This window comes from Bos grunniens, chromosome 12, assembly GCF_055505025.1.
Source record: "Bos grunniens cultivar Pamir isolate PY7600 chromosome 12, Bosgru_T2T1.0, whole genome shotgun sequence".
NCBI classification, from domain to species: domain Eukaryota; kingdom Metazoa; phylum Chordata; class Mammalia; order Artiodactyla; family Bovidae; genus Bos; species Bos grunniens.
In genome coordinates this window covers 75,811,512-75,828,059 of record NC_141176.1, presented here as the reverse complement: position 1 = coordinate 75,828,059, position 16,548 = coordinate 75,811,512, and the positions used below count along the sequence as shown (strand labels likewise).

The window sequence follows — 16,548 nt, the reverse complement described above, 5'->3', positions numbered from 1 at the left end:
ACCTCTTCTTAATATCTTCTGCTTCTGTTAGGTCCATACAGTTTCTGTCCTTTATAGAGCCCATCTTTGCATGAAATGTTCCCTTGGTATTTCTAATTTTCTTGAAGAGTTCTCTAGTCTTTCCCGTTCTGTTGTTTTCCTCTATTTCTTTGCATTGATTGCTGAGAAAGGCTTTCTTATCTCTTCTTGCTATTCTTTGGAACTCTGCATTCAGATGCTTATATCTTTCCTTTACTCCTTTGCTTTTCACTTCTCTTCTTTTCACAGCTATTTGTAAGGCCTGCCCAGACAGCCATTTTGCTTTTATGCATTTCTTTTCCATGGGGATGGTCTTGATCCCTGTCTCCTTTACAATGTCACGATCCTCATTCCATAGTTCATCAGGCACTCTATCTATCAGATCTAGTCCCTTAAATCTATTTCTCACTTCCACTGTATAATCATTAGGAATTTGATTTAGGTCATACCTGAATAGTCTAATGGTTTTCCCTACTTTCTTCAATTTAAGTCTGAATTTGGAAATAAGGAGCTCATGATCTGAGCCACAGTCAGCTCCTGGTCTTGTTTTTGCTGACTGTATAGAGCTTCTCCATCTTTGGCTGCAAAGAATATAATCAATCTGATTTCGGTGTTGACCATCTGGTGATGTTCATGTGTAGAGTCTTCTCTTGTGTTGGTGGAAGAGGGTGTTTGCTATGACCAGTGCTTTCTCTTGGCAAAATTCTATTAGCCTTTGCCCTGCTTCATTCCGTATTCCAAGGCCAAATTTGCCTGTTACTCCAGGTGTTTCTTGACTTCCTACTTTTGCATTCCAGTCCCCTACAATGAAAAGGACATCTTTTCAGGTGTTAGTCCTAAAAGATCTTGTAGGTCTTCATAGAACCGTTCCAACTTCAGCTTCTTCAGCATTACTGGTTGGGGCATAGACTTGGATTACTGTGATATTGAATGGTTTGCCTTGGAAATGAACAGAGGTCATTCTGTCATTTTTGAGATTGCATCCAAGTACTGCATTTCGGACTCTTTTGTTGACCATGATGGCTACTGCATTTCTTCTAAGGGATTCCTGCCCGCAGTAATAGATATAATAATCATCTGAGTTAAATTCACCCATTCCAGTCCATTTTAGTTCGCTGATTCCCAGAATGTCTACATTCACTCTTACCATCTCTTGTTTGACCACTTCCAATTTGCCTTGATTCATGGACCTGACATTCCAGGTTCCTATGCAATATTGTTCTTTACAGCATCAGACCTTGCTTCTATCACCAGTCACATCCACAACTGGGTATTGTGTTTGCTTTGGCTCCATCCCTTCATTCTTCCTGGAGTTATTTCTCCACTGATCTCCAGTAGCATATTGGACACCTACCTACCTGGGGAGTTCCTTTTTCAGTATCCTATCATTTTGCCTTTTCATACTGTTCATGGGGTTCTCAAGGCAAGAATACAGAAGTGGTTTGCCATTCCCTTCTCCAGTGGACCACATTCTGTCAGACCTCTCCACGATGACCCACTCGTCTTGGTTGGCCCCACAGGCATGGCTTAGTTTCATTGAGTTAGACAAGGCTGTGGTCCTAGTGTGATTAGATTGACTAGTTTTCTGTGAGTATGGTTTCAGTGTGTCTGCCGTCTGATGCCCTCTTGCAACACCTAGTGTCTTACTTGGGTTTCTCTTATCTTGGACATGGGGTATCTCTTCATTGCTGCTCCAGCAAAGCACAACCGCTGCTCCTTACTTTGGATGAGGGGTATCTCCTCACTGCTGCCCCTCCTGACCTTGAACGTAGAGTAGCTCCTCATGGCCCTCTTTCGTATGCTGCTTAGTAATGAAGTAAACAGATAAAGAAGGCCTGCTAATGTGTAAGAAGCAACAGATGGAGTTAACCAGTGATTTTGTTGGTCCATACAAAATAGATAATGATCCAGAAATAAGTGATCAGTAATCCCCGGTAATCCTTATGCCCCGTGATAATGGGACTCTCTCTTTTGACTACTTGGGAAGCTACTGGAATACCACCTCCCAGCCTACTGCACATACATTGTCAGATGGGATATCAGTGGGGACGTTGAGTAGATATCAGATTGTTACCATTGAGGCAGTGCCTGTAGTCTCACTCCTTGAGCAGGACACACACAGGAGTGAGTTCTGGGGTGGCAGACAACAGCAGTAGGGCATTTGCAACCAAAGGGATGCTCTAGGCTTTAGTCAGTGTGTCAAGTCACCCAGACTAGAACATCACAGTAGGAAGCAGGCCCCACCTACAGATTTTCATGAGGGACAGAGTGACATTCCAAGATTGCAGGACAGTGACTCTTACATTCTAGAAATGTTATTTGGCATTGGTTTTGCTCTTATTATCAAAATATGTTCGTTTGTTAATCCTGTATTTACCCATGCTGCTGCTGCTGCTGCTAAGTCACTTCAGTCGTGTCTGACTCTGTGTGACCCCATAGACAGCAGCCCGCAGGCACCCCCATCCCTGAGATTCTCCAGGCAAGAACACTGGAGTGGTTGCCATTTCCTTCTCCAATGCATGAAAGTGAAAAGTGAAAGTGAAGTCGCTCAATCGTGTCCGACTCTTAGCGACCCCATGGACAGCAGCCTACCAGGCTCCTCCATCCATGGGATTTTCCAGGCAAGAGTACTGGAGTGGGGTGACATTGCCTTCTCCAACATCTCCTGGTAAATCTCAATAACCTCAATTTTTTTTCTCTTGGTCAATGTCTTTGAACAAATCTTTAATATGGTTTTACAAAGCAGTTTACAACCCCAGCCCCTTCCCACCTTTCTAGCTTTGTCCCACTCTGCTCTCCCTCTTTCCTTTATAGCTAAAACCACATTGATTTTCTTTCAGTTCTCCAAATGCAGTGTTCACTCTCTTATAGCTGTGCCTTCTCTGAACTGTCGTGGCTGAGACTAAGGTGATGGAAGTAGAAATGGGAAGTGGTTGGGATAGAGACATTTGTGATAAATAATGAAGTGAAACCAAGCAGATTGTGCGATGGGTTGAACGTGGGATATGAGGGCAAAGAGGGGAGTCGATGCTGGTGTCTGGATTGTGTTCTGAGCATCTGGGTGAATGGAGAAGATAGAGGGAAAAGGGAAATGCAAGGGTTCACTTTGGAGCCTGTCACCTTCATAATGATTGACCTTGTTTTCCATGGTAGACCTTGCCATTCACTGAGGAGCAGTCCTTCTCACTCCTATGTTGGGAGACCTTCAGTTTAGGACTCCCTTGTCAAGGTCATCAGTGATGTCCTAGGGAGGTCCCACAGGGAGATGTAAATTTAGTCACTTGTTTACATCTAGATCTGAGATGGTTGCGGTTACTAACTCCTCTGGTGGAATGGTAGGATTAAACATCAGGAGACCCAAGAGATGTGCATCTCCCAACTACAGAGTCATGGGATTGTTCTGTATGGTCCATGCACCCCAGGTGTAAAATTTGTATTTTCTTCTAATGCTTCTGATTACTGGTTGGCTTTCAATTCAGCAAAAACACCATAAATAAAGTTCTTTCTAGAATATTTGATTTTTAAAAAAATTTTATTGGAGTATAGTTGAATTACAATGTTGTGTTACTATCAGGTGTATAGCAAAGTGAATCTGTTATACATATACGTATATCCACTCTTTATTAGAGTCTTTTTCCATATAGGCCATTACAGAGTATTGACTGTTCCCTGGGCTACAGTAGGTCCTTATTAGTTATCTATTTTATATATAGTAGTGTCTATATGCGGAGAAGGCAATGGCACCCCTCCAGTACTCTTGCTTGGAAAATCCCATGGACAGAGGAGCCTGGTAGGCTGCAGTCCATGGGGTCGCTAAGAGTCAAACATGACTGAGCAACTTCACTTTCACTTTTCACTTTCATACATTGGAGAAGGAAATGGCAACCCACTCCAGTGTTCTTGCCTGGAGAATCCCAGGGACATAGGAGCCTAGTGGGCTGCCGTCTATGGGGTTGCACAGAGTCGGACACGACTGAAGTGACTTAGCAGCAGCAGTGTCTATATGTCAATCCCGATCTCCCAATTTATCCCTCCCCTACTTACCTCTTGGTAACTGTAAGTTTCTTTTCTACATCTGTGACTCTATTTCTGTTTTGTAGATAAATTCTTTGTACCCTTTAAAATTTTTAAAGCATTTTTGTACCCTTTTTTAGGTTTCACATGTAAGTGATATAATATGTTACTCTGTTTGACTTGCTTCACTAAGTATGACAATCTCTAGGACCATCCATTTTGCTGCAAATGACATAATTTAACTTTTTCATGGTTGAATAATATTCCATTGTGTATATGTACCACATTTTTTTTTATCACTGGAATGTGAACCTCAATTTCTTACTTGCTTCTTTATTCTTATTCAAAGAAAAAATTGGTTTTCTAGAGATGTCTTCTGTTCACAGCAGATCAGCTAAAGTAGCTCTTATATATATCAGCTCCTTTTGCCAACCTTTCACTCTCAGAATAATCAACCATAATCAAAATCAACTTCAAGATGCATCTTAACTTGTCAGACAATGAATGCTGCCCTTCTTAGCAACTGACATAATCAGGGCCCTGTGGGCTGAAAAAAAATGCACAGTCTGGAAGTTGAGAGTTATGTTATAGTCAGTGGACTTCCTGAGGACTTCAAGTCAGGGATGGAGCATCTAAGACAATGCTGAGAAACTGTTCTAAAGAGGCAAGGGTAGAAGGTCAGGATGTATAGGAATTTTTGCAACAAAAGACTAGGTAGTCAGAACAACAAAAGATTACTGTTAATTAAAGAAAATCAGATGTCTCAAGTAAATGAATTTAGCACTTCTATGTTTAGGGGGAGCTATAAGAGTCTGGGCTCAATGAAATCATTCCACTGACATGTACCTCAGCTATCTGGGCCAGTATCCTGTGTTTTCTCATCCTGAGTTTCCTCAGGGCTCACTTTGGGGAGTGGGTACAGTCTGATGGCTGATAGATGGCAAGTATTCTTTCCTTTCTGAGTTCCCTCAGGGCTCACCAGCTCATGATGGTGGCTGTAGTCACTGAAGACTGTGACGACCTTTATTTACTGATACGGCAGTAAATATTTCATTTCCCATCTATACCATTAAAATAATAAAAGGTTGGGTTGGGCCTTTATTTGCCTAATAAAACCATTATCAAGGTAATCAAACCATTAAAATATCAGCCAGGCCTAGCACCCAAATAGATTTTCTCTATTCTTCCCTTCCTGTCCCTTTACAAACTATTGTCTGATTTATAATATGTTACTGCAAAACATGGTGTGCTAATGGGTTTCTTCCTGCTAATTGACAGGTTTGGGATTCAGGGATACTGGAAGATTATGATGAGCCATATTCCATGTTGCAAGATAGAGACAACCCGTTTTACGAGATGGTGCAACAACTGGGTGAAGCTGAGGCCACTGTTCTCACTGAAAGGGCAAAACAGGTGAGCCTGCTGTGGGGAGCTGTAATTAAAGTTCGTCTCCACAGCACATTCCTCATGCTGTGGCACCAGGGATGTGGTAACAAGCACTCTGTGTCCTTGTCAATTATAAGCCTCTGGATACAAAACCTCATGACTGGGTTTTAACAACACATTGCAGAACACAGATCTGCTGAGAATTGGCAGCTGTGTTGTTGATGGAGTGTAGGATGTGCATGCACATGTACCTAAGAGAGATTTCAGATTAGAGTTTCCACATGATTGGAGTCTGGGTTCCATGATTCTCATGGAACACAGTATACTCTCATTTTGCAGACCCTTTACTTTCATCCTAGATGATGCTCAGAATATTGGTGATGCAAATGTTTCAGGGAACATCCAGGGAACTTGAGATTTTGAAGGAAATAACATTTGTAATATTCTGGGTCTAGGAAGAAGTATTGGAGAAGGAAATGGCAACCCACTTCAGTGTTCTTGCCTGGAGAATCCCATGGACGGAGAAGCCTGGTAGGCTGCAGTCCATGGGGTCACACAGAATAGGACACAACTGAAGTGACTTAGCAGCAGGAGCAGCAGCAGCAGCAGCAGGAAGAAGTACAAGGGAAAGATGTAGATCACTTCTGTTTCTAATCTGTAAAGAGAACTCCTACCTGATACTGTCACTTTCTTCCTAATTCTTTGTCATTTAGAATTAGGTCCAGTTGCCTCCCTTATGGGCTTCCTTGGTAGCCCAGCTGGTAAAGAATCCACCTGCAATGCAGGAGACTCCAGTTTGATTCCTGGGTTAGGAAGACCACTGGAGAAAGAATAGGCTACCCACCAGTATTCTTGGGCTTTCCTGGTGGCTCAGCTGGTAAAGAATCCACCTGAATTGCAGAAGACCTAGGTCTGATCCCTGGGTTGGGAAGATCCCCTGGAGAAGGGAACAGCTACCCACTCCAGTATTGCTTCCTCTACCTTTTAGAAGATGAAATTGTCATCATGATAAATCAAGAACTCATAATATTGCAGAGAGGAAGCCAATTCTGAGTCCATGTTGGAAAATATTTCTTTGACTTGCTTTCCATTGCTCTTGTTATTATAATCATACTTAATGGCTTGTCTGGAGGACCCTGTCCCTCCTAACTGTAAACTAAAACACCTTTGATTGGCCCTTGGAGAGAGAGCTTGTCCCGGCCCACCTGTGAATCAGTTCAGTTTAGTCGCTCAGTTGTGTCTGACTCTTTGCAATCCCAAGGATTGCAGCATGCCAGACTTCCCTGTTCATCACCAAGTCCTGGAGCTTGCTCAAACTCTTGTCCATCGAGTCAGTGATGCCATCCAATCATCTCATCCTCTGTCATCCCCTTCTTCTGCTGCCTTCAATCTTTCCCAACATCAGGGTCTTTTCCAATGAGTCAGTTTTTTGCATCAGGTGGCCAAAGTATTGGACTTTCAGCTTCGGCATCAGTCCTTCCAATGAACACCCAGGAATGATTTATTTTAGGATTGATGAGTTTGATCTCCTTGCAGTCAAAGGCACTCTCAAGAGTATTCTCCGACACCACTGTTGAAAAGCATCAACTCTTTGGTGCTCAGCTTTCTTTATATCCAACTCTCACATCCATACATGACCAATGGAAAAACCATAACCTTGACTAGATACACCTTTGTTGACAAAGTAATGTCTCTGCTTTTTAATATGCTATCTAGATTGGTCATAACTTTCCTTCCAAGGAGTAAGTGTCATTTAATTTAATGGCTGCAATTACCATCTGCAGTGATTTTGGAGCCAAAAAAAATAAAGTCTGACACTGCTTCCACTGTTTGCCCATCTATTTGTAGTGCAGTGATGGGACCGGATGCCATGATCTTAGTTTTCTGAATGTTGAGCTTTAAGCCAGCTTTTTCACTTTACTCTTTCACTTGCATCAAGAGGCTTTTTAATTCCTCTTCACTTTCTGTCATAAGGATGGTGTCATCTGCATATCTGAGGTTACTGATATTTCTCCCACCAATCTTGATTCCAGCTTGTGCTTCTTCCAGCCCAGCGTTTCTCATGATGTACTCTGCATAAGTTAAATAAGCAGGGTGATGATATACAGCCTTGACGTACTCCTTTTCCTATTTGGAACCAGTCTGTTGTTCCATGTCCAATTCTAATTGCTGCTTCCTGACCTGCATACAGGTTTCTCAAGAGGCAAGTCAAGTGGTCGGTATTCCTGTCTCTTTTAGAATTTTCCACAGTTTATTGTGATCCACACAGTCAAAGGCTTTGGCATAATCAGTAAAGCAGAAATAGATGTTTTTCTGGAACTCTCTTGCTTTTTTGATGATCTAGCATATGTTGGCAATTTGATCTCTGGTTCCTCTGCCTTTTCTAAAACCAGTTTGAACATCTGAAAGTTCACAATTCATGTATTGCTGAAGCCTGACTTGAAGAATTTTGAGCATTACTTTACTAGCGTGTGAGATGAGTGCAATTGTGTGGTAGTTTGAGCATTCTTTGGCATTGCCTTTCTTTGGGATTGGAATGAAAACTGAGCTTTTCCAGTCCTGTGGCCACTGCTTAGTTTTCCAAATTTGCTGACATATTGAGTTCATCACTTTCACAGCAATATATACATTTCATATCCAGTTCTGTTTTGGGGGTAGCAAGCAATAAGAAAGAAATAAAGTACAGTTGATATGAAGGTGGATGTCTCAGTGGTTTTCTGTTTCATTTATGAAGTCCATTATCTCTCTCCCATGATTACTTTGTTCACAACACCCACAGATGTATTCAGAGCCAGGATTTATAAAGCATCTGTAATCATACATTCAAGTGACCCAGCTCATAACATGAGTCAGCCTCAAATAGATGGTACATTTTCTATTTTAAAGACTCAAACAAAACTTTTCTTGTTCAGGTAAAAAAAAAAAAAAAATGACAGTCGAAATCCATTTTCACCCAAACACATTTAGAAATAAGAGTTCACAAGTCTTGACATTATTTCATTTTGTTATGTGTATCTGTCAAGAATGGTTTCCCTGGGGGCTCAGTGGTAAAGAATCCACCTGCCGATGCAGGAGACATAGGTTCAGTCCCTGAGTCAGGAAGATCCCCTGAAGAAGGAAATGGCAACCCACTCCAGTATCCTTGCCTGGAAAATTCCATGGACAGAGGAGCCTTGAGGATCCATGGGACGCAAAAGAGTTGGACATGACTTAACAACTAAACAACAACAAATCTGTTAAGAAACTGACATACAATACAGTTACTGAAAACTGATGATTCTGGAATTTGCCAGCATTTCATTTCCTTTTTATTCTTATCATGCACTTATCAGAAAACCTATATCTCTTCTAGTTCAGCTGGAAATTGGTAGAATTGAAGAACTTAGGGACCTGGCAAAGAACTATCCTATATTGTGGCATCATCTTACATTTAAGAGAGGTTGGTTGGTTGAGTCCTTGTTAGAGCTTTTCTACATTCCTTATGACTGCTTTGCCTTACAAACTAAATGCCAGTATATTTCATATATATATATATGCCAGTGTTTCAGTGCTTGTCAATCAGAGTTTATAAAATATAGGGATTACAACCTGGTGAAAGTGAAGTCAAAGTGAAAGTTGGTTAGTTGTGTCCGACTCTTTATGACCCCTTGGACTATACAGTCCATGGAATTCTCCAGGCCAGAATACAGGAGTGGGTAGCCTTTCCCTTCTCCAGGGCATCCTCCCAACCCAGGGATTGAACCAAGGTCTCCCTCATTGCAGAAAGATTCTTTACCAGCTAAGCCATAAGGAAATATTAGCATCCAAACCTATTGTGCTCATTTTATGTGTGAAAATGACAAATCCTCATGCATTCACTAGATTTTCCAGCCTCTTTGTCACCCTGTTTTTATCTCCAGGCTTTGAGTCAGTAAAATGATTTTGTTTATCAATTTAATATAGTGATAAAATATATCTGTGAATCAGAATGGTCAGAACTCTAGTGGATCTACAGGTTGTTTGACATTAAGCCCAGCCCCACTGAGGGTTTTAATGGGGCTACTTCCCCCATAGAATAAATACATCTCTGCTTTTTAAAATGGTGACTCCACTAATGTTATGATTTGTGCCAACATGAAAAAGTGGATGTAGAAATGTGTTGCCTCAGGGAGGACTTTGCAACTTTTAAACATGCTGTTTTTGTCTTCTTTTCTCCCTCAGGTGCACCTCTAAAGATATCACTCACAGTGACCATGTGATTATGAACACTTACAGTGGACAGCCTTCAGTCTTAACAATTTTTGAGTCAACACTGTGATTCTACCATGAGGTCAAGTCTAGCCCAAAGGCATCTTTCCAACAGATTTTACATGTATAAACTATGTTGTACTTTTTTTTATACCAAAAAGTATTTATACACACAAGATGTTAGTTTTTCTATCTTTTTCCCTCCAACTTCACCAACTGATTCCAAGCTCTTACAAAATGATTTATTATTTTTATTTCTATGTTATACTATTTTCTTCTCCAAATCAGAGGTTCAGGCCACCAGTAAAAGCTGTGTACCAGGTTTTCTGCCTTAAGAGACTCCAGAGCCAAAGCTCATTTTCTAATGTGCAAGACAAAGTTGTCACAGATTTTTTTTTTAAATATTGTTCCCCAAATTACCTACTACTTTCCATTCATGTCAGGGGTTCCGCTTATTTGAAGACTAGTGTGAAGTAGCTGTTTTGTGTCACCATTTCCTTTAATATAACTAGAATTCATTATTCTACCCAAAGATCTCTACTTAAAACACTACAGAGAAAACTAATAGGAAAAACAAAAATATAGTGTAGTTTAAGTGAATTATGGGAGAGGAAGGTGTCCCTCTCTCAAAAAAAAAAAAAAAAAATTGATACATGATTAAAATATAGGACAATATTATGTGTTCTAAAAAAGAAGGAAGAGAAAATATGCTTTCTCAAAATAGAAGCCCTTCTAGGGGATTTGAGAATGAAGGACAGATGTGTGATCTATTGTCTTCTAGATAGAGAATTTTATTTTATTTTTTAACTTTTTTTATTGTAGTAAAATGTGTAACATAAAATTTGCCATAAAGTCACTTTTAAGCATACAGTTCAATGATGTTAATCACATTCACAGTATTGTGCAGCCATGAATATTTACTTTATTTTTGGTAATTATGTTAGTACTGTTCATTTTGTTATTTGTACAGAGTCATTTTTGGTAAGTTTTATTTCTCTAAAGGTGGATCTATTTCCTGTGAGTTTTGAACTTAACTGGCATAAAGTTACTCCCTATATCTATATGTTTAAACTCTGCAACATCTATAATTGTGTTCTTTCTTTTTTCTTTTTAATTTTCTTTTGAGCCTTTTTTAAAATGAGTAATCTTACATGACTTTTTCCTATTTTAAAGAATCACATTTTTTGCTGAATTGATATTTCCCATTTTCTTTTCTACTTCATATTATTCTGTCTTTCCTTCAACTTTTCATTTATTTTGAGATTTATTTCCTAAAATTCTTAAATTGGAAATTTAGTTCAACTTTTAACTTAATCATTTTTATAGTGTAAGTACATTAGCTACTTTTTCTTTTTTTACTCTAAGGTCCACTTAACTATAACCTACAAGTTTGGATACTAGCACTGATCAATAACCATACTATTAAGTATTTTCTAATATCTAATTGAATTCATTATTTATATCTTTTACCCATGAGTTATTCATAAGGGTAATATTCTCTAAATTTCAAGTGCTAATGGATTTTTTTCTATTAGACTGAACCATGTATAACCACTAACATTCAATCTTTTTTTTCACCTATATAATAACATTTTAATATGGTTCAAAATAATAATTTGATTTTGTTATTAACATATAACAATTTCTACACTTGAATTAGTCAGACAATATTCAATTGAGGATTTTAAACCAAAGGTAACCATGTTTACATACAAAGTTCCTGTTTGCACCACTTGTATTTTATTTTATTTTAAAGTGTTAAAAGTATGTGTATAATCAGTAAAGTTCAAATAAAAATCCTCCCCAAGTACTGATTTTTTTTTTTTTTTTTTGGATACGTATTGCAGAATGGTTCTCTGGGATGCAGACTCAGATGGAGTTTAGTTCTGGAATGTTTATCAGGGGTGCCCTTGTGATCAACATTTATAGAATCAGGAGAGAAGAAACAGGGTAGGGCAGAGGGAAAATCAAGCTGCAGCACTGTTCAGATGACTTTAGCTGACCCCATGGGGGTCTGGAGTGAAGATAGTCCTTTGAGGTTGTCCTGACAAGTCCACTGGCCAGGCTTTTATGCTTCCCCCTGGATGAGTCATTGCATAAAAGCTATCCCCAGAGGACCTGGTGGCTGAAGACTGCCCACTGACAGCACATCCAGCAACTGGGCAACAAGTCCTCAAAGGGAGGTCTGGACAGCACATCACCATGTCCCCACAGCAAGTATCACAGCTCCAGAGGTAGGTGATGAGGATGTACTGTGGGAAAAACTCTTGATTTTTTAGTGTGCAGCTCAACCCTGTGCACCTCCCACTTCAGTCATAAAAAAGTGAGAAATAGAGGAGCTTTTGTTTTCAAGTCTAAAGCCAATACTGTGCATTGATTTATATGATTCTATTCTTGAATCAGTACCATGGTCCAAATGTTGAAGAATATACCAGAAAACACAACAGACCACTTTAAAACTCTTCCGAGTTTTGTAAACACAAGCCTTGTGTTAAAACTTGTTTTACACTATTAAAAATATTGATAATGTGTAAATAGGGCTTTCTGAAAGCTTATATGGTCTCATTTTAAATATAAATATCATGGTTACCATTAACTCACACTCTAACAGTGTAATACTCAAATTCTCCAAGCCAGGCTTCAACAGTACGTGAACTGTGAACTTCGAGATGTTGAAGCTGGATTTAGAAAAGGCAAAGGAAACAGAGATCAAATTGCCAACATCTGCTGGATCATCAAAAAAGAAAGAGAGTTCCAGAAAAACATCTACTTATGCTTTATTGCCTATCCCAAAGTCTTTGACTGTCTGTGGTCACAATAAACTGGAAAATTCTGAAAGAGATGGGAATACCAGACCACCTGACCTGCCTCTTGAGAAACCTGTATGCAGGTCAGGAAGCAACAGTTAGAAGTGGACATGGAACAACAGACTGGTTTCAAATAGGAAAAGGAGTATGTCAAGGCTGTATATTGTCACCCTAATTATTTAACTTACATACAGAGTATATCATGAGAAATGCTGGGTTGGGTGAAGCACAAGCTGGAATCAAGATTGCCAGGAGATATATCAATAACCTCAGATATGTAGATGACACCATCCTTATGGCAGAAAGTGAAGAAGAATTAAAAAGCCTCTTGATGAAAGTGAAAGAGGAGAGTAAAAATTTGGCTTAAAGATTAACATTCAGAAAACTAAGATCATGGCATCCCATCCCATCACTTCATGGCAAACAGATGGGGAAACAGTGGAAACAGTGGCAGACTTTATTTTGGGGGGCTCCAAAATCACTACAGATGATGGCTGCAGCCATGAAATTAAAAGACACTTACTCCTTGGAAGGAAAGTTATGACCAAACTAGACAGTGTGTTAAAAAGCAGAGACATTACTTTGCCAACAAAGGTCCATCTAGTCAAAGCTATGGTTTTTCCAGTAGTCATGTATGGATGTGAGAGTTGGACTATAAAGAAACCTGAGTGCAGAAAAACTAATGCTTTTGATCTGTGGTGTTGGAGAAGACTTTTAAGAGTCTCTTGGACTGCAAGGAGATCCAACCAGTCCATCCTAAAGGAGATCAGTCCTGAACATTCATTGGAAGGACTGATGGTGGAGGCTGAAACTCCAATATTCAGCAACCTGATGTGAAGAACAGACTCATCTGAAAAGATTCTGATGCTGGGAAGGATTGAAGATGGGAGGAGCAGGGGACAACAGAGGATGAGATGGTTGAATGGCATCACCAACTCAATGGACATGAGTTTGAGTAAACCCTGGGAGTTGGTTATGGACAGGGAGGCCTGGCGTGCTGCAGTACATGGGGTCACAGATAGGACGCGGCTGAGCAACTGAACCGAACTGAACTGAACCATTAACAAAGAAGGTAGTGGTTGAGACGGTAGTACAGATGGAGCACTAGGTATTATATGTAAAGGGCTTAGGTGAGCCTTGGTGGCTCAGCTGGTAAGGAATCTGCCTGCAATGTGGGAGACCTGGATTTGATCCCTGGTTTGGGAAGGGAAAGAGTACCCGCTTCAGTATTCTGTCCTGGAGCATTCCAGGGGATTGTAAAGAGTGACCATGACTGAGTGACTTTCATTTTTATGTGCAAAAGCTGTTATTAAAAGTTATTAATTTTCCTTTAAAAACAGAGAATATGGATTAACTGAGCTTTTCCAAACCTAACGGTCTAAGAAAACTATTTTTTTCCCCAAAACTAAAATGGCAATGTGTGTTTAAAAGTGGGTCAAACATATTTTTTTGAATTTAGAACTAAAAAATAACATTACTGGAAGGAATAATATGCCCCAGCCCTATGAGACGTCTATCTACACACCTGGCCCAGATTACTTGCCTTAGGAGTCAAATTGGGATTGTGTGTGTAGCCTTTCCCTTCTCCAGGAGATCTTCCAAACCCAGGGATTGAACCCATGTCTACCACATTGCAGGCAGATTCTTTACCAGCTGAGCCACAAGAGAAGCCCTGACATTGGATGGTTCTGACTAAATTCACTCTTTCACTCAGCAACCATGCTCATACTTATTCATTCCAAAAGGTGGAAGCTTTGGGTATTCCAAACCAGTGTTTTTTTTGTTTTTATGAAAACTAATCATCTTTAAATTTTGAGGAAATTACATTGAAAATATTTTTAAAATTAAATATTGCAGACTGCTTAGACAGAAAATGAGCCTCTGAGATGGAGTTTATATCACATTCAGTTCAGTAGCTCAGTCGTGTTTGACTGTTTGTGACCGCATGGACTGTAGCACACCAGGCCTACCTGTCCATCACCAACTCCCTGAATTTACTCAAACTCATGTCCATCAAGTCACTGATGCCATCTAACCAGCTCATCCTCTGTTGTCCCCTGCTCCTCCCATCTTCAGTCTTTCCCAGCATAGGGGTCTTTTCAAATAAGTCAGTTCTTCGCATCAGGTGGCCAAAGTATTGAAGTTTCAGCTTCAGCATGAGTCTTTCCGATTTCCTTTAGGATGGACTGGTTGGATCTCCTTGCAGTCCAAGGGACTCTCAAGAGTCTTTTCCAACACCACAGTTCAAAAGCATCAATTCTTTGACTCTCAGCTTCCTTTATAGTCCAACTCTCACATCCATACATAACTACTGGAAAAACCATAGCTTTAACTAGATGGACCTTTGTTGGCAAATAATGCCTCTGCTTTTTAATATGCTGTCTAGGTTGGTCATAGCTTTTCTTCCAAGGAGCAAGCGTCTTTTAATTTTATGGCTGCAGTCACCATCTGCAGTGATTTTGGAGCTTCAAAAATAAAGTCTCTCACTCGTTCCATGTTTCCCCATCTATTTGCCATGAAGTGATGGGACCAGATGCCATGGTCTTAGTTTTCTGAATGTTGAGCTTTAAGCCAACATTTTTATTCTCCTATTTCACTTTCATCAAGAGGCATTTTAGTTCCTCTTCACTTTCTGCCATAAGTGTGGTGTCATCTGCATTTCTGAGGTTATTGATATACCTCCTGGCAATCTTGATTCCAGCTTGTGCTTCATCCAGTCCGGCATTTAACATGATGTATTCTGCTTATAAGTTAAATAAGCAAGGTGCCAAAAAGCAGGGTACTGCTTTCCCAATTTGAAACCAGTCTGTTCTTCCATGTCTGGTTCTAACCATTGCTTCTTGACCTGCATACAGATTTATCAGGAGGCAAGTGGTGGTCTGGTATTCCCATCTCTTTAAGAATTTTCCACAGTTTGTTGTGATCCACACAGTCAAAGGCTTAGGAATAGTCAGTAAAGCAGAAGTAGATGTTTTTCTGGAACTCTCTTGCTTTTTTGAGGTTCATTGATTTAGACAAAACTGTAGTCCATGTGATCAGTTTGATTTTATATCACATTTAGAAGTTTTGTATGTAACAACAAGAGGATTGAGGGTTTTTAAACTTTACATTTTGCAACAATAAAGTTTTTTTTTTTTTTTTTAAATACAGGAGTTTATACTGATTCTGATAAGATATAAAATAGATAAGAAGAAGGGAAAGCTATTTGGTTTTCTGGGGGTTTTTTTGGCAGAATGCTTTGTGCTGTGTTGTGCTCAATCGCTTCATTTCTGTCCAACTCTTTGTGACCCCATGGATTGTAGCCTGCCAGCGAGGCTCCTCTATCCATGGAGTTCTCCAGGCAACCAGTGGGTTGCCATGCCCTCCTCCAGAAGATCTTCTGACCCAAGGATCAAGCTCAGGTCTCTTTCATCTCCTGTACTGATAGGCATGTTCTTTACCACTAACACCATCTAGGAAGCCCCCCTCACAAATAACTATTAAGTGACCACTGCTTTCGGCCACTTATGTCTCAGATGGTTTATGTAGTGACAGACAGAAGATTCATTCTCCCTGGTGTTCCTGACTGCATGGAGAGCTCCCTGATACTGTGGGGAATTCTCCCCTCACCTCCTGCTCTGTCCCGTTTACAGGACTGCTCTCAGGACCTGAGTTTCTGAGTCATGGTCTACTTGGCAGGATGATGCTCTCTCCCCAGTAGGTCAGTGAGTGGGGGTGGGGAGACTGTTCCCCTTCCCATCTCACCATCCTGTCTGTCAGCCTCCATGGAACTGCAGCCCTGCACTGGGCAGGGATGGTCTAATTTAGTTAACTCAAGAGCTACAGTAAACCAAAAGCATATTTCAGTACAGAAGAGAAATAGTTCAAGAATAGTTCAATAGTTCAAGATTTGACCACTTGTCCTTTCCCACATTCTAAAGGGAAATCTCTTAAAGAATTGAGCCTTTTGCCAAAAGGTCCCCTTGTGAGAGCTCCCCAGAGGCCAACACCATTCCTCTGGTGCCTGGTTTTTAACTGAGGTCACTCCTTCCACTCTCTTCACAGGAATTGCTACCTACCTCTTTTAGGAGACCCACCCTCAGAAAAATCTCATTGC

The 16,548-nt window shown here is 40.2% G+C and overlaps 1 protein-coding gene and 1 pseudogene across 3 annotated transcripts in view; both read left to right on the top strand.

The window, feature by feature from the left end:
* LOC147361925 (ATP-binding cassette sub-family C member 4-like) overlaps positions 1-9,821 on the top strand; it is a 169,780-nt gene extending 159,959 nt beyond the window's left edge. For 2 of the 3 annotated variants that reach the window (XM_086330245.1, XM_086330246.1), the window contains exons 30-31: positions 5,311-5,445; positions 9,619-9,821. In XM_086330245.1, coding sequence (XP_086186371.1) covers positions 5,311-5,445; positions 9,619-9,630 — 147 coding nt within the window. In that variant the 3' untranslated portion in view covers positions 9,631-9,821. Of the gene's footprint in view, positions 1-5,310; positions 5,457-9,618 lie in introns of all 3 variants that reach the window. The other variant, XM_086330248.1, reaches the window with a different exon arrangement.
* Positions 9,822-11,847: 2,026 nt separating this feature from the next.
* The window catches only part of LOC147361924 (ATP-binding cassette sub-family C member 4-like), a 71,751-nt pseudogene continuing 67,050 nt past the window's right edge, over positions 11,848-16,548 (top strand).